The 20,493-nt window shown below is 37.8% G+C and overlaps 7 protein-coding genes across 7 annotated transcripts; 4 read left to right on the forward strand and 3 right to left on the reverse strand. All coding sequences in view use genetic code 12, as the record gives it.

Moving 5' to 3' along the window:
- Positions 1–71: 71 nt before the first annotated feature.
- On the forward strand, positions 72–1,349 carry KGF56_004616 (uncharacterized protein; the record flags this gene model as incomplete). Its single annotated transcript, XM_049326074.1, has 1 exon — positions 72–1,349. One exon carries the CDS (start codon positions 72–74, stop codon positions 1,347–1,349), a length of 1,278 nt encoding a protein of 425 aa, XP_049178271.1.
- A 47-nt stretch (positions 1,350–1,396) lies between these two features.
- KGF56_004617 (uncharacterized protein) lies at positions 1,397–2,611 on the reverse strand (the record flags this gene model as incomplete). The annotated part of the gene is made up of 2 exons (XM_049326075.1): positions 1,397–2,528; positions 2,583–2,611. The coding sequence occupies 2 exons, from the start codon at positions 2,609–2,611 to the stop codon at positions 1,397–1,399; spliced, it is 1,161 nt and encodes a 386-aa protein (XP_049178272.1).
- A 147-nt stretch (positions 2,612–2,758) lies between these two features.
- KGF56_004618 (peptidylprolyl isomerase) lies at positions 2,759–3,883 on the forward strand (the record flags this gene model as incomplete). The annotated part of the gene is made up of 1 exon (XM_049326076.1): positions 2,759–3,883. One exon carries the CDS (start codon positions 2,759–2,761, stop codon positions 3,881–3,883), a length of 1,125 nt encoding a protein of 374 aa, XP_049178273.1.
- An 82-nt stretch (positions 3,884–3,965) lies between these two features.
- On the reverse strand, positions 3,966–6,665 carry KGF56_004619 (uncharacterized protein; the record flags this gene model as incomplete). The annotated part of the gene is made up of 1 exon (XM_049326077.1): positions 3,966–6,665. One exon carries the CDS (start codon positions 6,663–6,665, stop codon positions 3,966–3,968), a length of 2,700 nt encoding a protein of 899 aa, XP_049178274.1.
- Positions 6,666–7,773: 1,108 nt separating this feature from the next.
- On the forward strand, positions 7,774–10,926 carry CHS8 (Chs8p; the record flags this gene model as incomplete). Its single annotated transcript, XM_049326078.1, has 1 exon — positions 7,774–10,926. One exon carries the CDS (start codon positions 7,774–7,776, stop codon positions 10,924–10,926), a length of 3,153 nt encoding a protein of 1,050 aa, XP_049178275.1.
- Positions 10,927–14,695: 3,769 nt separating this feature from the next.
- On the forward strand, positions 14,696–17,386 carry PMA1 (H(+)-exporting P2-type ATPase; the record flags this gene model as incomplete). The annotated part of the gene is made up of 1 exon (XM_049326079.1): positions 14,696–17,386. One exon carries the CDS (start codon positions 14,696–14,698, stop codon positions 17,384–17,386), a length of 2,691 nt encoding a protein of 896 aa, XP_049178276.1.
- A 613-nt stretch (positions 17,387–17,999) lies between these two features.
- KGF56_004622 (uncharacterized protein) lies at positions 18,000–19,376 on the reverse strand (the record flags this gene model as incomplete). The annotated part of the gene is made up of 1 exon (XM_049326080.1): positions 18,000–19,376. One exon carries the CDS (start codon positions 19,374–19,376, stop codon positions 18,000–18,002), a length of 1,377 nt encoding a protein of 458 aa, XP_049178277.1.
- Positions 19,377–20,493: the final 1,117 nt, after the last annotated feature.

Below are 20,493 nucleotides of genomic sequence, written 5' to 3' on the forward strand. Positions count from 1 at the left end.
TTCTTTTTGGTGGGTATAGCTTTTAAGGTGTCAGCATAGCTTTTAGCTTCCTTTTTATTGGTGTAGCTTATATGGCTTCAATAGCTCCAAAAAGAAACGAGGTTTCTATAAAAACGCAATTTGGAAGCAAGAAGAAACTCTCTATAGGATTGAGAGGTAACGGCTTCCGTAACAACAAACTTGTCATCCGCTTGCTTCCTCCGGACTTGCACGAATCTGAATTTTTAAACCAATTAGCCAGTTACTATCCATTCCATGCCTCGAAAGTACTACAGTTTTATTATGTAAAAGGATCGTATCCTCAAAAGCCGTTTGAACTCCCAGCATACAGCAGAGCATACCTCAGCTTCAAAAACGTACCTGACATGACAGAGTTTAGCAACTATTTAAGGGAAAAACCATTTAGTGATGACACAGACTCAATTATACCCATTATTGAAAAATCTTTATTTCACAAAATGGTTGGTGCTAAACAAACGACACCTGATAATGGTGGTAGTGGTGGCGCCAAAACGAAATCAACTTTGGCAAAAGATGAAATTTATCAGTATTTCTTGAGTTTTTTAAACAAAGAAATTCCCGATTTCAATTTGATCAAGGTTAAAAAGTTATTGAAGAAGAAACATAAAGATGATCCAAAAGCTAATGTAAAGGTGAACAAGAAGAAGAATAAAAAGAAGAAAAAGAAATTAAAACAAAAGAAGTTGGAAGAGGATACGCAAAGCAGGGACGCAAAGGGGAATACGGCTCAAGGCAAGGACGCAAAGGGGAATACAAATCAAGGCAAGGACGCAAAGGGGAATACGACTCAAGGCAAGGACGCAAAGGGGAATACGACACAAGGCAAGGACGCAAAGGGGAATACAAATCAAGGCAAGGACGCAAAGGGGAATACAAATCAAGGCAAGGACGCAAAGGGGAATACGACTCAAGGCAAGGACGCAAAGGGGAATACAAATCAAGGCAAGGATGCAAAGGGGAATACAAATCAAGGCAAGGACGCAAATGGTGATACAACTCAAGGCAAGGATGCAAAGGGGAAGACCAAAAAAAATGTTACAAAAGCTAGTAATCCGGAAGACGAGTCTGCCAATATCGCTAAAAAGAGGAAACTCAAAAAACCCAAAAAAAAGAAAGAGGTTGAAGTAGATGCCACTAAAACTGCTTCTTCTGTGGAGGGGAATAAACCTCTGCGACTGAAGAAGAATCGAGCTCTAAAAAAGGAAAAGGCCGAAGCCTCCAAAGGGAACAAGAATGAATCTTCACAAATTAACCAACACAATTCTACAAAACCGGTTCCAATAAAACCAATGAAGATTCTTACTACGAGAGACGAAAAAACTGGTTGACAAGATACTGTTACTGTCTCTCTTTTTTTTTTATCCCCATCTTCATTCTATATGGTTCTTTTATAATAGTCCCTAAATGAAGTCCAAGCCAATCTCCATTCTCTCTGTTGTAATCTTGGATTCAATATATCAAAGTCGTATTTTTCCAATTTACGCAAGTATAAACTTGTAGGAATTCCAATCATCATAGGAGTAAATATAGTATCGGGAACGTTACCTCTCCAATTTTTGGAATATTTCAGCAATAGTTCATCTTTACGATGCAGATTGATAACATCTCTAACTTGAACTTTAAAATCGGCTAGTTTCTTCCGTGCTGTTAACATATGATCATTTGCAACTATTGATGTTTCGTAAACAACTTGTTTTAAGCAATCTCTAATTTCAAACTCGTCGTCACTAGTATCGGTTATGTGGCCCTGGAACAATCTCAAAACGGATTCTTGAGAAAGGTTATTCTTGGTCATTAAATCAACGGGCAAAGTCACTTGGTTTCTTGATGACGCATAGAAACGCAATCCATTGATCATTGATGCTATAGCTGTGGCTTGTCCGATATGTGCTGAAATATCTGTGACAAGAGTTTGTAAATCATTTGAAAGCTCCAACAATTTTATTGACGAAGGTGAAATGGACGGAGATAGCAATAATCCCTGAGTTAAGTAGTTAAGTTGCGAATATGTTCCTTCCCCATAACTGCATATATCATTAGTGGTATTGAAGATGGCATTGTTCTTGATAAAATGCCTCCTTGTTTGCAAAAACTGCTGGAAATAAGAGATATCCAAATTCAAACCGTTTCGTAGACCATCTCTCAACAACATGGCTATTGGTTCACCCAATTCCTGCGAGCTGGTATTAGCATCTCCAGTAAATACACGCAATACCAAATCACTCCAAAACTTGAACTTCAAATCAGCAGTTGATACTTGCAAAGTTTGAGCCATTTGATTTGATGCTTGAAAGGCTCGGGAATTGACATTTTTCCCACCATCGTGGATCTTGTTGACTTCCAAATTGAATGCCCGTATTGCTAGGAACGTGTTTCTTGCTGGCTCGGGGACATACTGTGCTAAAATATACGATGAACGATCACTTTTTTCAAGCAATTGATTGACATTCTCTACTGAGCGATGAATAAGTCCCTCGTACTTGCCATTTTGTGAATAAAACCGCTCACTAAACCTGCCGCAAATCACCCTCCGTCTGCAAAACCCACCATACCAACCATACCTCATCCGCCGTTTACATAGTGACATCATATCGTAACAAACTGCCCTGTTTAAATCAAAGAGGTATTGGGTTTCTTACTTGCCTTGTAAAGGTCTAGATTCAGATGATCGCTACCAAATAAAATACAGGAATATTTTCAATCTTTCAAAGAGTTTCTTCTAGACCATTACAAAAGGATGAAGATTGGACAGCAAGTGTATCTTGATATTGCCATAGAATCGAGAAAGGTAGGAAGGATAGTAATTGGGCTTTACGAGTCTTTAGCTCCCAATGCGTGCAAAAACTTTTTGAACTTGTGTCAAGGTTGCACTATTGATGGTAAAGTTTACACGTACAAAGGCAATCGATTCAATAGAATAGCTGATCATTTTATGGTACAAGCTGGTGATTTAGATGGTAATATTTCAACAATTTATGGTTCAAATGTGACAAGGTCTATGCCGGGCGAGAATTTGTTGAATGAGATACCCTCCTTTTCGCTTTGTCAGGGAAATTTTGGTGGTGATGAAGGAAATGGGTCTCAATTCTTTATAACCACTGTGCCGCTGCCTAAACTACCAAGGGAATATACTGTGTTTGGACGGGTTATTCACGGGAAGCAGGTGTTGAGAACGATTGAGAAACAAAAAATAAATCAAGAATCTGTGCCCATTGTTTCAATCGTGATTGAATCATGCGGAGTATGGAACGAAAATATGGGCATAGAAATAAATGGCAACAAAGACAGTGACAACAAAGACAGTGACAACTCTGAAAATGTTGAAGTAACTGTCTCAGAAAGTCCCGGGGTCGACAAAAATTTCAATCCAAAAAACCTTGAAACTGCTCTTAGAGTAGCAACCACAATAAAAGAAGCTGGAGATTTAGTTTTCAAAAATGGCGATAAACAACAGGCAATATCAAAGTGGGAAAAGAGTTTAAGGTACAATGCTGAATTTGACCCTGACGAAGACAGAGAGCCACAATTGTACAACAAGTATAGGGAATTGAAGAAAAAGTGTTATGCAAATATTAGCTTAGCTTCCTTTCAGTTATCTAGATTTGCCAATGCTACAAAATATGCAACTTTTGTGTTGGAGATGGACGGTATCACGAGTCAGGATAAAGCAAAAGCTTTGTATAGGAGAGGATCAGCTTATGCAAAAATGAAAAGATATGATGAGGCTTTGGCTGACTTGAAGGGTGCAAGTACAATAGTGCCTGAAGATGAGTGTATTTCCTCAATGTTGGGTTATGTGGAAAAAGCACTTGTTCAAGAGAAAGAAAAAGAGAGGGCAAAATACTCAAAGTTTTTTAAATAGACACAACGAGACTCTGTCTCTTATCAACAGTGTGTAGGTCAGTACCCCCCAGCAAAGCTTTTCTCTCTCTCTCTCTCTCTCTTTAACCCATAGTTAATAAACTTTCATCTTCAAAAGCAACGTCTCCAAATTCCCAACATCCAACATGATTAGCCTTGACCTGTTTTTGTACTCTCAACAACTCCTCAACATAATCCTTCACATTAGGTGCTACATTTTTATCATCAACCACCGCCAAGCCTTCTCTGACCAATTCTTTATTTATAGTATAAGATGCATCCTTCAAACTTATCTCTGCATCGTACAAAACACCATTATACTCCGCGTCCTGTCCAGGTAATGCACTGATGACTAATTTTTTGTCATATGTGAGATCCTCCAATGCACATATTGCATCTTCGAGGTAACCTGGAGGCAATTTCAAGTTTTGTAAGGTTGCAGTATGGGCAAATTGAGGATATGCTGCTAGATTAAATTTGGAAGGTAAATAACGTAAACTTGAGAGTGGTACTTTATCCTTGTTACCATAATCAAGATGGATCACTTGATACTTGTTGGTTGCTTTATCGAGCCCAAGGAACTTTGCACGATAGTATTTACCATCTTCGCTGAACTTGGCCGAAACAAGTTCATTCTTTTTAGGTGCTTTGTCGTAGTTTACTGGAAGGTCTTGACTGAGTTTGGAAGCGCTTGGCTGTTGAGAATGGAATTGTTGAAATTGTTGCTTGAACGAAGTGAATATTTGTTTTGTTTTAGAATCAGCCATGTGGAATGATATTACACCAGGTAATTCAATTCCAACTACCTCAATGTCAAAAAACTTGGGTTTTACTGTGCTAGTGTTCGTAGTAGTAGTAGTAGTAGTAGTAGTAGCAGTGGTGTTGGTGTTGGTGGCGGTGTTACTAGAAGCTGCTAACTGAGATTCGGCTTCAGCAGCATCATAATTCTTCCATAAACCCTTCTTTTCTTCTTTTGCTTGATCTTCAGCTTGGATCATTGCTGATGCTTGTGGATTACTATTGATGGCAAAATCATGAATCTTGACTAAACCCTGTTGCAATAATTGTACCTGTACTGGCACCAATGCATTTGCATTTGCAAATAAGTTACCAATAAAGGAACCCAATTTGTCAGTACCAAAAATCTCAAATTCAACTGGTCTTTGTAAATATTTTCTGTTCAAAAAATCAGTACCTTCGGTTGAAGCGTCACTTTTCTCATTAGACAATCCACTCAAAATTAATGTCAACTTCATTCCATCTTTTGGATTGAAAAGCTTTACCCTGGTTGCATTTGGGACAAACTCAACATAATAACCTGTAATTCTTCCCTTTTGTTTAAAGCCATTAAGGAATGTCTTTGCTTTAGTAAGATTTTCTGAGGCATCAATAATCCTGGTACCAACAGTAAGCACCTTTTTCAAGTCTCCATACATTCCCCTTTTCGACTTTTTAGCTTCTTCTTCCAACTCGATCAATTTATCCCAGTTCATTGAACGTTCGTTTTGAGTAGCCTTGTTGTGTTTAATCACAGTAGCAAAACCTGAACTAACGAGTAATTCGGAAATATCAGTATTTCCAAGTTTCAAGCTCACCAAGAATCTAGCTGGTAAATTTAAATCTTTGTTTTCTTCTCTATATCCATCAACGTATAAAGTCCCCTGTTTTCCAATAGTTTGAGCTCTAACAAATTCTTTTGCTGTTGCAACTAAGGCTTGTTGCTTTGCCGAATCTGTAACAACTGTGGTATCATTAGGTTTAGGCCCCCTAACAGATGCCAATTGTACAGTAGCTTCTACGTCGCCACTGCCGCCAGGCAATCTCACTGTTAAAGTATCGGCGCTTATAATTTTTGCAACTGTGACGTTGACTTTCTTTCCCGGTGCTAAACTGGAACTCGTGTTTACCTTTATACTGGTGCTTTTAGCATTTGCGAAAATACCCTTGCCCAAAGCTCTTGCAGTTTGTTCTGCTTTTCTCAATTTACTCATTGTCGAAGAACCAATTAAGCTGGATTGCCAATCAACAATCTCTCCATACCCCAGCTCCAAGACTCTTTCCGAGATATCCTTTATCAAAGCAATTGGCAAACCAGATTGGTTTTCGCCAATTATTGTTACTTCCAACTCATCTCTAGTTAAAAGATTTTGTTCAACAAAATATTTAGCTTCTTTTGCCACTTTGGTGAGATTTTGAGGTTGTTCCGTAGCATCTGTTCTTGGTGATTTTACTCCTGCTAACAACAATGGTGTTTGAGCAACAACTGAGTTTTTATTTACATAGATGTTTCCTACAATTCTGTCTCCGCTAATAACTTTATCGACGATTAACTTCATTGGTTTCCTTTGTGACGCCAAGATGATTTCTTCAGTTAATGGCACTATCTGTGTTGTCTTGGATTTTTTTGCTGCCCACAAACCTACGTTTTTGGCTTTAGCAGTTTGTTCAATGTGCCTCAATTTTTCAACCTCTTCGTCATCGGGAAGGTTCTCCTTTACTTTTACATACCCATTAGTTAACAAATACTCAATTAACGAATTGAAAATGGGAGCTTGTATATCACCAAATTCTCTATTTGCAGCTTTGTTAAAGACTTTGAACTTGATTACCTTACCGAGCAACAATTGACGTAAATATTCCTTGGATTCAAACTCATCAATTGGTTTGACATAGGAGAGTGTAATGATTCTTTCTGGTGGTGGAATTTGAGCAGACTTTGTTGGAATGGCAACCACAGTGTCTCCACTTGAGACATTCTTAATTTTAGCAACAAATACTGACATCCTGAGTGAAAAAAAACTTTCTCCTAAAGAAAGGGGCAATCCTAGTTATTAGATAAAATAGGTTATTGATCTCTAATGGGGGGGGGGCCTCTACTACGCTCTAGCATTTTTCAGCACAACAAACAAACTTTTGTAAGGATGTCAATTGGTAGCCTCGCGTCATGATGTTAGTCACGTGATTGAAGAAGGAGAAGAAAAAAAAGAATAAAGAACAATAAGGTGGTGGTGCTTTAGGTGAAAGTGCCACGTAGCAAAGATAGTCTCAAACGACACTATCCGACACTATCCGACACTATCGAGCAGAGCGAGATAGTGTCGCAGCACCTTGTAACTTGGTCTTTCAACTGGAAAGTGTTGCGACACTATCGAACGACACTATCGAGGAGAGCGACACTATCGAGCAGAGCGAGATAGTGCTGCTCAATAGTGCTGCTCAATAATGCTGCTCAATAGGACACGTGATCTTGTACTTTTTGCAACATAGGGTCCGAAAAAAAAATTAATTATAAAATAGATTTGATTTTGATTTTGATTTTGATTTAGTATTTTGAATCACCACAAAGACCTGGTAAATGATAAAGCTCTATCTTTTATGGAGCGAGCCTGACATGGCCTTACAATGTCGTTAGGCAGCGTGCTCCACTATCTCGCTCCGCTCGATAGTGTCCCTCCGCTCGATAGTGTCGCTACCGTAATATATCTTAACTGCTACCAACTGTTTACTCCCCTTTTTGGTTTTTACGAATTTGACGAAATTTACGAAACATCAATTATCTTACCCGATTTGGCCATATTGTAAACACCCAAGAATTAAATTGAGGTACCAGTGTTTTTTATTTTTAGAATTTTTAAAGGAGAGTTTGATACGACCCTTTCTTCAAAAACTATTTATTTTTTTTTTTACCTTTTGTATTACATGGCCTGTTACCAGGTTGAAGTCAAGGTATTGCAACTAGTAGGGCTTTAGCTATTGAAATTAGTAAAGCTTTAGCACTAGTGAAAGGATTTTTAGTTGGCTATTTTCTGTTAATTCGTTGCACTTGTATTCCGAATAAGATCCATTCTTGATTCACTTTCAAATAAAATAAAAAAAATTTGCATAAACTCGATGTCTAACGTTCCAAGTGACAACTATTCAGAAGACGATTTATTCGACGATATAGATACTATTCGTCTGCCGTCAGATTCATCGCCTTCACGACGCACTCCGCTTTTGACTACCGATAGTAATAGTAGTAGTAATAATAATCCTTTTGCCAGTTCATCATACATGTCATATAGTGGTGGCACATTCACCTCTCCACATGGTCCTAATAGGCAATTTACAAACTCGTCGTATGGTACAATAGTAGATGAGTATGGGGGTATTGGTGTCAGTGGTAGTAACGAGCATGAAGGCATCGGTTGTAGTGGTGGTACTGATTTTGATGATGATGATGATGATATGATGAGTGATTTCTACCCCAAAAAATCCAAAACCGTGGCTTTCGATGATGAAAAGTTGAAATATCCCCCTACGGCTTACAATCCAGGCACATCTTCCCAAACGTTTGACTTTGAATACGATATGGATGATAACGAGAAATCACTAAGAATGAATGGGCTGGATAATTTCCTTGGTGATAACTATATGATCAATCCTTTAGTTGACGCTGACGAGGGCGCAGTAGGAGACGACGACGACGACGACGACGATATATTCGATGATGACGATAGTTTGTTTTCTCTGGGGGACGCTGAACTAATAAGAAGGGCCACTACGCTAAAGCGACGTGGCGGGTTGATAGGGACAAGTATACAAAAGACAAAAAGTCGTGGGTCAACGATTACTTTTGACGATGAAGAGTTTAAGAAATTGACATATACAAAGACCATCAAAAAGGCCAAACTTATTAATGGAAACTACGTAATTGATGTACCTGCTCCAAAAGCACTTTTGGAGAAGTATGAGTACGGTGATGGCAATGGTGGGAACGAAATGAAGTTTTTGAGATATACCGCGGCAACGTGTGGTCCTTCAAACTATACCAAATTTAACTATAATTTGAGACAAGCATTATATGAACCACATAGAGAAACGGAGATAATGATTATGATTACCATGTACAATGAAGACGAAAATTTACTAGCTAGGACGTTGAAGGGGGTATTTGAGAACGTTTCTGATTTGTCAAGGAGGTCCGACGCGACATGGGGCGAAGACTCATGGAAGAAAATCGTTATTTGTATCGTTAGCGACGGAAGATTACAGTTGAACAAGCGAACTCAAACTTTACTAACTGCATTGGGAATATATCAAGATGGGTATGCAAAGTCCAAGATTAATGACAAATCAGTCAAAGCACATATTTATGAATATACTTCAGCAGTGGGTATAGATACAATCACCGATCACAATGTTAATCTATGCACAAACGAAAACCCAATCCAGTTTATTTTTTGCTTGAAAGAGCATAATTTGAGAAAGATCAACTCACATCGATGGTGCTTCCAAGCTTTTGCTCCTATACTAAACCCCAAGATCGTCATGTTGTTGGATTGTGGTACGAGACCTTCCAAAAATGCATTTTTCTATCTTTGGAGATCATTCAAGGATGAAAACGTAGCAGGGGCATGTGGGGAAATGAGGGCATCCTTGGGACCAGGCAAGAAGCTTCTTGCAAATCCATTAGTTGCTGCACAAAATTTCGAATACAAAATTTCAAATATCTTGGATAAACCAATGGAGAGTGTTTTTGGATTTATTTCAGTGCTTCCAGGTGCATTTAGTGCTTATAGATATGAAGCATTGCTAAATGTAAATGGAGAAGGACCTTTGGAAAAATACTTCAAGGGAGAGTATTTACATCAGAGTACTGCTATCGGAAATAATGGTGAAGAGGAGGATGACGAGAAGGAGATTAAGGAGCGGAATTTTCAAGAAGCAGGAATATTCACTTCCAATATGTATTTAGCGGAGGATCGTATATTGTGCTTTGAGCTTGTAGCAAAAAAGAGTCACAAATATAGGTTGAGGTATGTCAAGGAAGCTAAAGCTGAAACCGATGTACCTGAACGCATTGATGAGTTTGTTCTTCAAAGAAGAAGATGGTTGAATGGATCGATGTTTGCAGCTGCCTATGCTGTGTTCCATTGGACCAAGATTTGGAGATCTGATCATTCGTTAATGAGGAAACTATTTCTTCAGTGGGAGTTTTATTATCAATTGGTAACTATATTAGTTTCTTGGTTTTCGTTAGCTTCCTTTTTTTTAGTATTTCGAATTCTTACTGCTAATCTAGGGGCTGTTGATATGAATTTCGAAACTGGGAAATACCTTGCAGTTATATTTGAATGGTTTTATGTTGGATGCATTGTTGTGACATTTGTGCTTGCATTTGGTAATAGTCCCCGTGGGACTCGAAAGTTTTATCTTGTTGTCTCGTATATCTTTGCAATAATGATGGCCTATATGATGTTTGCAGCAATTTTCCTTGCTGTTCACACAGCATCATTGATTTATGATCAACATCGAAATGATTTCAAAGTAATTTTGGTTTTCACAAATCAGAAATTTCGAGATTTGGTGGTGTCCATGGTATCCACTTATATTTTGTATTTTGTTGGTGCTTTCTTATATGGACAGCCTAGTTTTATGTTTACTTCGTTTGTTCAATACGTGTTGTTGTCCCCTACATACATCAACGTGCTCAACATTTATTCCTTTTGCAATATTCATGATGTTTCATGGGGTACAAAAGGTGTTGAGCAAGCCAAAGATCTAGGTTCGGCCAAGTTCATAGGCCAAGATAACCAAAACATTGTTTTAGTTGCACCTGAGATTAACCAAGAGTATGATGATGTATACCTTGCCAGTTTGGATAAATTGAAGCAAATGGAGCACGAACCAACGATAGATAAAATCAATTCTAAAAAATTCAAGGATGATTCGTATTATGCATTTATTAGAACTATAACTGTTTTAATGTGGATGTTGACTAATGCAATATTAGTGGCTATAGTCTTACGTACCATGGGTGTGGACATTTTGAGTGGATTACCAAGTACTTATACTGACGGGTCAATTGCTGGTAATTCCCAGATATTCTTGTCAATTATCTTGTGGATTGTTGCCGGGTTGGCGATATTTAGGTTTTTGGGATGTGTTTTATACTTACTTGGGCTGTGCGTGAGACCAATGAAATGGAAATTCATGGCAAGAAAGGAGAGGAAGAGGCAAAGGAGGATGGAAAGTAAATCCGTGATGGCGAGTCATGTATAGGAGAAGGTGGTGGTGAAGAAGAAGGTGGAGGAACTCACCTCAAGACTCACTAGATTACTTCGTATATATATGGTCACGTGATATAATCAAAATTTTGACTTTCTTTTTTATGGTAAAACAGAGATCCTACTCGTAAGCGACACTAGCGAGCAAAGAGAGTAGCTTCACTCCCTAGTGGAGTAGTAGTAAAAGTATTACCATCCACTCTTCAGAAGAGGCTGGCACTTCTTCTGAAGATAAGCCTTCTGTCTCTTCAGCATAGGCCAATTCAATGCCAGCTATTTATCTGAGATTATGCAATACTATACTGGGTTCGTTCAAGAATTTGACAAGGTCTTTGGTCTTTCTAAACTCATTAGACGTGAAATTGTTTTTCTACAATTGTACAAATATTCTTTTGAATGTTTTAATTATTTTGCAGCCAAAAAAAAAAGAAAAACATGAAAAATGAAAAGATACTAACTTAACTATACTGTTTCCATCACCTTTACACTCTTCATCAATAACACTATCTCGCTCTGCTCGATAGTGGAGCAACACTCAATAGCTGGTTACAATCGACAGGAAACGGTGTTATACTATTTTCCCCCTGCATAACCGACTCTCCCATCAAATTAACACATAAAAAAACGTTCAATGAACTTTTTTTCAATCACAGAGACGGTTAATGTTCAGAGAGGGTATTACTCAGCATATTCTATTATTTTCTTTCTTTCTTTCTTTTTTTTTTTTTTTTGTATCCGAGATAAGTTGTGATCGGCTTATCGGTTGGACTTATGTTTGTTACCTGACAACTGAGATAGACCATTTGATAAAAAATTTGGACGGATTTAAAATTTTTTTTTCTTTTTTCTTTTTATTTTTTTTTCGTTAGTCGCACGGGAATAAGAGCCAATCGGAGTTTTATGGATTTGTTGGAGGTGGTTGTTTGTCGATGGTCGAATAATTGCCGCAAGATTATTTCACTTTAGAGATAGTTACACAATGATTGTGTGTTTGAAAGTGTACCTTTTGTGAAATAGACAAAAGGGAGGGTTCCTTTTCTATTTGAAACATGGGATTAATAAACTTGTTTTACAAATTGGCCCTGGTTTCTAAATTTTCATCAACATCAAGACCATGTCAAACCCATGTGTGAAAAAAGCCGTTGTGTTTTTCTTATTTTGAATATTGGAATGGAATAGTTTTGTTCTGTACATTGTTGTTGATAAATGTGATGTCACGTGACGAAGTATATATGTAGCTTCGTAAAATAAGTGCGGTTTTTTGGATTATTTGCTTTACGTCATAATTGCAAATGAATACTGGATAAGATTCCAAATGGAAAGATTATCCCCCCCCCCCTCTCTCTCTCTCTCTCCTCCCCTCCTCCCCTCCCCCCTATTATGTTACATGTATTTTCACCTACTGATACCTATGTGTTAGGATGTAGTAAAGATGAGGAGAAGCCAAGAATCTTTACAGTATTCTTTTTCTTTTTACAGAAGTTTTATTTTTCTTTCAGATCTGTACAAATTTTTAGAAAAAGCTTGTATTATATAATTAAGATTGTATTGTATAATTTATTTTCTGGGAACAGCAAATTTTTGTGGAGGTAGAAGATGATGAAAAAAAGAGATCTTGATTGAAGAGAAGAGATCTTGACTGTTCATGGCTTTCTCCTGTCATAATGAATTGATATAGCATTCGGTTTAAGGGGAAAACAAACGTTTTTCATTAGTTTGATGCTTTTGGATAAGTGAGATGGGATAGGAAAGTAATAATAAACAATTGTCGTCAATCGGTAGCGCGGGAAAAACCTACATTTAGTTAGGTAGCTGGCGCTTCTAACCGATTTTGGTTTATCGACACTATCGACACTATCGAGCGAAGCGAGATAGTGGAGCAGCACTTGAGAGCAGCACTTGAGAGCAGCACTTGAGAGCAGCACTTGAGAGCAGCACTTGAGAGCAGCACTTGAGAGCAGCACTTGAGAGCAGCACTTGAGAGCAACACTATCGACACTATCAACACTATCGATAGTGAGATAGTGGAGCAGCACTTAATACCAACTCTATCTCGCTCTGCTCGATAGTGTTGGTATTAAGTTTCTGCCCTCGGCAAGTAAAAATAAACGGCTAAACTACATGAGTTTTTAATTCTTTGTTTTCTAATGCAAGCCACTTGAAAGAGATAAAGCTTATGCACAAAAACTAAGCCAGAAAAACAAAAGCAACAAAATCAATAACAAGTCAATTTCAAGAATTATGGATTAGCAAATACACTTAACACAGGCTACAACATTAAACAATTAAAATATACTTTAACCATTAGTAACCTAAAAAGTTAGTTAAACCATTAGTAACCTAAAAAGTTGGTTAAAGTAACCTTTAGTCAAACTAACAAAAAAAAAGAAAAACTAGTGTATAGCAAAAAACGAGTGCATCAATTTTCTAGATATACTTGAAAAAACCAATATGTTACAGAAAATCGTTCCATAATTTTTCTATAGTGTAAAACTGACACTACAGTCTAAATTGGCTCATCTGCAAATTGGCTCATTGGCTCATTGGCTCATCCTGTAAAGTGATGTAATAAATTAATCAATTTTTTTTTTTAGTCAGATCTGCAATATAGACCTGAGATTCAAAGAAAAGGATAAAAAAACTATGGTTTATCCTATCGTCGAAGTTGCCCAAAGTATATACTTGTATCGCAGGTATTAACACCACAGAATACTAAAAGAGACCGTAAATGTAATCCGAATAATGTTTATAACTTTATTATTCTACAATGTTTATAACTATTATTCTACAATGTTTATAACTATTGCTCTACAATGTTTATATTATTCTACAGTCTATAACTATTATTCTAAAATGTTTTGTTTACTATATTCCGGGAACGTGCGTCTACCATTTACTTTATAACCGATTCGGTCACACGGTTATATTAATCCAATTTCTCTTGAAATGGCAACCAAGTGCCGAAAAAAAAAAAATAGCGTTAGCGTTGAGAGGACGTGTGCGGCAATCCAAAAAAAAAAATAATTATGAGGGATTTATTAAACGATAAACGCATCCAGAAATACATATTCAACTACTAAAGTTGTATTTGCTCAATTGAGTGAAAACAAAAATACTCATTGGAAAAAGAAGAGACAAACTTTCTTTAGCCCTGAAAGAGTGTAATTTTTCAGTGCTACAAGATTTTTCATTGGGCAGAATCTTACCAGTATCATTACTAAATCGAATTGGCAAGCTGCATTTCTTTTGGATATCTCATTTCTTTTGGCTTTCGTCCGTCGTCTTCGCCGTCCCGTTCTTTCCCTCTTTTTCCTTCCTTCTCTTCTCTCTCCCCCCCCACCTACAAAACAAAATTTTTCCTCATTTCCTCATTTCCTCATTTCCTCTTTTGCTTTCCCACTATCTTTCCATTGTTCAAAGTTTTTATTTTCTTTTTGACTTTATTCTGTACCCATAAAAAAGGCCGCACTTTTTTCCCGTACCTTATAAAACCAATCTTGAATTCCCAATTAATTTTCTACAATTACAATTTACTTCTTTTTCCTTTTTGCTTGATTCTTCTTGCTTGAAATTGCTTGAAAAGGCGTTGTTTTAGTTTTCTTTTTTTTTTCACGGTTTTTTCCTCCCCCCCCCAAACGTCTCTAATTTTTTTTTTTCACTTTGGTTCTCACTTTGATTTGATACCATTCTTTTTATTAAACCTCATCGCAAGAGACTTTTTTGGAGAAAGAAGATAGGCCAACACACAGGTTTGTTTGTTCAAGATGAGTGCTACTCAACCTACTAATGAAAAAATTGACAAGAATGTCTCTGACGACGATGACGAGGACATTGATCAATTAGTTTTGGATTTACAATCCAACCCCGGTGCTGGAGATGAAGAAGAGGAAGAGCACGATGAGAATGCTTCATTTAAAGCCGTTCCTGAAGAATTGTTACAAACAGATCCAAGAACAGGTTTATCCGACGACGAAGTCCACAAGAGAAGAAAAAGATATGGTTTGAATCAGATGGCTGAAGAAAATGAAAATTTAGTTGTTAAATTCGCCATGTTCTTTGTTGGTCCAATTCAATTCGTTATGGAAGCCGCTGCTGTCTTGGCCGCTGGTTTGGAAGATTGGGTCGATTTCGGTGTCATTTGTGGTTTGTTGTTATTGAATGCTTTTGTTGGTTTTATCCAAGAATACCAAGCTGGTTCGATTGTTGACGAATTGAAAAAGACTTTGGCAAACACTGCCTTGGTTGTTAGAAATGGTCAATTGGTTGAAATCCCTGCAAATGAAGTTGTTCCTGGTGATATCTTGCAATTGGAAGATGGTACCGTTATCCCAACTGATGGAAGAATTGTTTCCGAAGATTGCTTATTGCAAGTTGATCAATCAGCTATTACTGGTGAATCGCTTGCTGTTGACAAGAGACACGGCGATAACTGTTACTCTTCTTCTACTGTTAAGACTGGTGAAGCATTTATGATTGTTACTGCTACTGGTGATAACACTTTTGTTGGTAGAGCTGCTGCCTTGGTTAACAAGGCTTCTTCTGGTACTGGTCACTTTACTGAAGTCTTGAACGGTATTGGTACAACTTTGTTGGTTTTCGTTATCATTACCTTGTTGGTTGTTTGGTGTGCTTGTTTCTACAGAACAGTCAGAATTGTTCCAATTTTGAGATATACTTTGGCTATCACCATTATTGGTGTTCCTGTTGGTTTGCCAGCTGTTGTTACCACAACTATGGCTGTCGGTGCTGCTTACTTGGCTAAAAAGCAAGCTATTGTCCAAAAATTGTCCGCTATTGAATCTTTGGCTGGTGTCGAGATTTTGTGTTCAGATAAAACTGGTACTTTGACCAAAAACAAATTGTCTTTGCACGAACCATATACCGTTGAAGGTGTTGAACCAGATGACTTGATGTTGACTGCTTGTTTGGCAGCTTCAAGAAAAAAGAAGGGTTTGGATGCCATTGATAAAGCATTCTTGAAATCTTTGATCAACTACCCAAGAGCTAAAGCAGCATTGCCAAAGTACAAAGTTATTGAGTTCCAGCCATTCGACCCTGTTTCCAAAAAAGTTACTGCTATTGTTGAGTCCCCTGAAGGTGAAAGAATTATTTGTGTTAAAGGTGCTCCATTATTCGTCTTGAAGACTGTTGAAGATGACCACCCTATCCCCGAAGATATTCACGAAAATTACCAAAACACTGTTGCTGAATTTGCTTCTAGAGGTTTCAGATCTTTGGGTGTTGCAAGAAAGAGAGGTGAAGGTCACTGGGAAATTTTGGGTATCATGCCATGTATGGATCCTCCAAGAGATGATACTGCTGCAACTGTTAATGAAGCTAGAAGATTAGGTTTGAGAGTTAAGATGTTAACTGGTGATGCCGTTGGTATTGCTAAGGAAACATGTCGTCAATTAGGTTTGGGTACTAACATTTACGATGCTGACAGATTGGGTCTTTCTGGAGGCGGTGACATGGCTGGTTCTGAAATTGCTGATTTCGTTGAAAACGCTGATGGTTTCGCTGAAGTGTTCCCACAACATAAATATAATGCGGTCGAAATTTTACAATCTAGAGGATATCTTGTTGCCATGACTGGTGATGGTGTCAATGATGCACCATCTTTGAAGAAGGCAGATACCGGTATTGCCGTTGAAGGTGCCACCGATGCTGCTAGATCTGCTGCTGATATCGTTTTCCTTGCTCCTGGTTTATCTGCAATTATTGATGCCTTGAAGACATCTAGACAAATTTTCCACAGAATGTACTCATATGTTGTTTACCGTATTGCTTTGTCATTGCACTTGGAAGTTTTCCTTGGTTTATGGATTGCTATTTTGAATCATTCCTTAAACATTGATTTGGTTGTCTTCATTGCCATTTTCGCCGATGTTGCTACTTTGGCTATTGCTTATGATAATGCTCCATATGATCCAAAACCAGTCAAATGGAACACTCCTAGATTATGGGGTATGTCCATTATCCTTGGTTTGATCTTGGCTATTGGTACTTGGATTACATTGACTACTATGTTCTTACCAAAGGGTGGTATTATCCAAAACTTTGGTGGTTTGGATGGTGTTTTATTCTTGCAGATTTCCTTGACTGAGAACTGGTTGATTTTCATTACCAGAGCTCAAGGTCCTTTCTGGTCAAGTATCCCATCATGGCAATTATCTGGTGCTGTTTTGATCGTCGATGTTATCGCTACCATGTTCACATTATTCGGATGGTGGTCACAAAACTGGACCGATATTGTTACCGTTGTGCGTATTTGGGTTTGGTCATTTGGTATTTTCTGTGTCATGGGTGGTGCTTACTACTTGATGTCTCAATCTGAAGCATTTGACAATTTCTGTAACGGTAAAAAACCTCAACCAAGACATGATTCTAGATCATTGGAAGATTTCCTCGTGTCGATGCAAAGAGTATCTACACAACACGAAAAATCTACGTGATCAAAAAAACCCCCCCCACTCACTTGGTCACAAGTTTTTACCATTTGCATTACCCATTATACCAAAGGTGTTTTGTTTAATGAAAACAGGGTTTTTCTTTTCTTTTTGAAGCAACATGTTTCCCCAATGTCGTTTCTTTAAAGGAGGTTCCCACACCTTTACCAGTTTTCTTCTACGTGAAAAATATTTTTAAAGAAAAAAAAAAGCATACAAAAAAAAAGAACATTACAGACTTTGATATAAAGAGAAAGAGAGAAATTTTATAAGCAAACATTTTCTCCCATATGACGTCCCCACCACTACTTTCCCCAAAAGTATCCCCCCCTCCTCGATGAACATTTTTCCCCAGATGTTCATATATCCCCATTTTGACCTTCACTCCAGCGATTGTTATTATTTATTTTTTTTTTTTACAAAGTTTTGTTGAGTTTCCTTTTTTTTTTTTTATTATGTTTTTCAGCATTTCAACTTTAATATTTTATATTTATATTACTATATAATTTTTTGACATTTACGTTTTTTAATAGATATTGATGATAGTAAACAGTTTTATTTGTTGTAAGAGATTCCAATTGGAGGTGACGAACGGTTTATCAGAAAGAAAGGGTTAATATCAACAGCATTGATTAGCAAAAGTATTTGCTTTAGTTACGCCATCAAATCCAAAACTTTCATCGCCATACCCAAACCCTAATAGTCCATTATACTTTACTTGTGAATAACTCCTTTCACCTACTGCACTTGCTTCGTAATTTAAATAACTTGGGCCGGGGTTCATCAATGTATATTTCACCTCTTGATCCATTCCTATTGTATCGAACAATAACTCTGAATTTGTTGATAATGTTGATGATTTTTTATATGACTTTAATGTCAGCCATGCCCTCAATAAGTTTGACCTAACATGTCTCAATATGGTTTCAATTGATTTTCGTTTGTCACGTGGGGAAAATTTAGAGTGGCTATCACAAAGTGGAACTGCGCTGAGTGATTCTGTACATGGGTAATATCTTGTTAGATTATCATTGAATTGAATCGAGGTCGGTGTTGTTGTTGTTGTTGATGATGATGATGATGATGATAATGAAACTACGCTTTTTTTTGAATCTTCTGGATTCGATACTTCTGGCTCGGTGAATAATGTAGCTAATTTTTCTGCAACCTTTGTTGTTGTTATGGCGGTTTTGGAACAGGAGGAGGAGGAGGAGGAGGAGGAGGAGGAGGAGGAGGAGGAAGCATTTACTGATGCGACCTGCTCAGCTGTGGTTACTTGAGTAGTAGGTGACGTTTTCTTTAAAACGCTTTTGAAAACAGGAGATTTCTTTTCGATTGGTACTATAGGGGTGTTTTCAGTATTGAAAGAATTATTAGGGAGTGAAGGTACACCATCGATATATGTTGATTCAAAATCATTGTTTTCAATGAGATTGGAATTTGCTTTGATTTCTGAGATTTGCATGAGTGAGACATCGGTAACGATTGAAATGCATTTTGGCTTTTTCTTCTTTTCGTTGCAACCAGATGCCATTGTGATTTGAGTTGTTGGTGAGGTTTTTTTCAAAATGGTTTTGAGACCTTGGATTTGGAAATTATTTTGTGGAACTGGTGATGTTGATTGGAGGTTTTGGAAATTATTTTCATTTGCAGGCGCTGACGTTAATGTTGGCAATTTGATTGGAATCGTTATAGAGAGATTGACTTCTTCCTTATCGATGATGTATCCCAATTTTTGTTTTACCAAGATTTTCAATTGCTCGTGATCAATTGTAAATAGTTTGTGAAAATCTTGTTCAGAATCAATCTCTATTGTAGTGGGTGACCAAACTGTATCCTTACACACTGGCTTGTTTGTATTCTGAGACATTACTGTATCCTTACACACTGGCTTGTTTGGATTCTGAGACATTACTGTATCCTTACACACTGGCTTGTTTGTATTCTGAGACATTACTGTATCCTTACACACTGGCTTGTTTGGATTCTGAGACATTACTGTATCCTTACACACTGGCTTGTTTGTATTTAACAAGAAACTAACTTACCAATAAGGAGCTGTTTGAAATCCATTACAAGTTTTCGCTACAATGTATCATTTCTCAGATGTTATGCTATGCTATTACTTATTGCTGCAAAAAAAAATAGAAAAAGTATCGAGTTGCAAGCGGTAGCGCAAAGTTATACAAGCGACACTTGGGAGCGAAGCGAGCTAGTGGAGCAACAGAGAAGAGAGTAGCGACAGTAGTGAGTAGCAAGTAGAGAAAAGAGAAAAGAGACTAGTGAGCAGAGACTAGTGTGTAGTGAGTAGTGAGTAGTGAGTAGTGAGTAGTGAGTAGTGAGCATTGAGTAGTGAGCAGTGAGTAGGGACTATGCATCTATAGAAATGAAAAGTTGTTACATATTGACCTATTGTATAGCGACACTATCGAGTGGAGCAACACTGGCTATCTCATTGGCACTACCGCTGCCAAGTATTGCATTGGAATACTCACAATGGCCTTGTTTTAGCTCGGTTGCGGTTACACAATCTCAAACAATTGAGATAGAGCCTTTAAACCGAGAGCTCGCAAAAAAAAAAAAAAGCATTGGAAGGGGGGGGTGGGAGGTGAATTCCTGAGAATCCTTAGCGCTACCAAATGGGGAACCACAAGTCAGTAGTTTATTATCCACCCCCCCTTAGTAAAGTCAAATGTTTCGAGATGCTACAAGCTAGACAATAATGATTGAACCAATGCCTATACTGCCACTACTACACCACCATCATCACCATCACCACCATCATCACCATCACCACCATCACCACCATCACCACACCATTACACCACTGTACCACCACCGGTGTAGTCAGTGTGCCTCACTATCGAGCGAAGCGAGATAGTGTCGATAGTGTCGATAGTGTCGATAGTGTCGATAGTGTCGATAGTGTCGATAGTGTTGATAGTGCTATTACGTGCTGCTCCACTATCTCGCTTCGCTCGATAGTGTCGATAGTGTCGATAGTGTCGATAGTGTCGATAGGTTTAAGCTTTTTTCTGCTTCCTCGGTATAACTTAAAATCATTTTTTCACCATTCGCACTAAAACAATTCACAAGCGCCTTGTTGTTTCTCT

The sequence above is a fragment of the Candida oxycetoniae genome, assembly GCF_023343755.2.
Source record: "Candida oxycetoniae strain CBS 10844 chromosome Unknown scaffold11, whole genome shotgun sequence".
Classification (NCBI taxonomy): domain Eukaryota; kingdom Fungi; phylum Ascomycota; class Pichiomycetes; order Serinales; family Debaryomycetaceae; genus Lodderomyces; species Lodderomyces oxycetoniae.